The sequence below is a fragment of the Chinchilla lanigera genome, unplaced genomic scaffold (genome assembly GCF_000276665.1).
Source record: "Chinchilla lanigera isolate Chin_1 unplaced genomic scaffold, ChiLan1.0 scaffold00080, whole genome shotgun sequence".
NCBI classification, from domain to species: Eukaryota; Metazoa; Chordata; class Mammalia; order Rodentia; family Chinchillidae; genus Chinchilla; species Chinchilla lanigera.
Genome location: NW_004955481.1, coordinates 7,364,259 through 7,364,770, shown reverse-complemented (window position 1 = coordinate 7,364,770; position 512 = coordinate 7,364,259). Strand labels below are relative to the sequence as shown.

Genomic DNA, 512 nt, shown 5'->3' with positions numbered 1-512 from the left:
CCCCTCTCCGCAGCCGCCGACCGACACAGGCCGAGCGCGCCCGGCGGGGCCGCAGCGACGGCGCGGCGACCTTTACCGATGGAGTGGAGGATGTCGATGGAGGCCTCCCGGTCAGTGCTGAGCAGAGACTGGGCTCTCTGGAACTCCACCACCGCTGCCGCCGCCATCTTACCGCTCTCACACCGTCCCCGGCCGCGGCCGCCGACGCCGGAAACACACGCCCGGAAAGCCCGCCCTCGCGCCCCGCCCCCGGGGCGCCCGCCTCCCCGCCCAGAGCACCCCGGGAGTTGTAGTCTCTGGCCGGGCGGAGGGGCGGGGTGGGGAGAGCAGGGGCCCCTCGCGGTGGGCTGCAAGCTCCCCAGCACAGCCTAGCGGCCTCTCGCAGCACACAAACAACGCCCAGGCTTAGAGCCCACCCACCCCGAAAGAGGACCCTGAACTCGACTCCCGGAGAGAAAGGAGTTTTTGAGCCCCTGGCTAAGTATCAAGTGCAAGCGGTTGGCTTTCTTTGC

The 512-nt window shown here is 70.1% G+C and overlaps 1 protein-coding gene across 2 annotated transcripts in view; it reads right to left on the bottom strand.

Moving 5' to 3' along the window:
• Nucleotides 1-228, bottom strand: part of Psmd11 (proteasome 26S subunit, non-ATPase 11) — a 38,228-nt gene extending 38,000 nt beyond the window's left edge. The window contains exon 1 of one of the 2 annotated variants that reach the window (XM_005402826.2): nt 77-228. In XM_005402826.2, coding sequence (XP_005402883.1) covers nt 77-167 — 91 coding nt within the window. In that variant the 5' untranslated portion in view covers nt 168-228. The remainder of the gene's footprint in view (nt 1-76) is intronic. The other variant, XM_013503426.1, reaches the window with a different exon arrangement.
• Between the last annotated feature and the right edge of the window lie 284 nt (nt 229-512).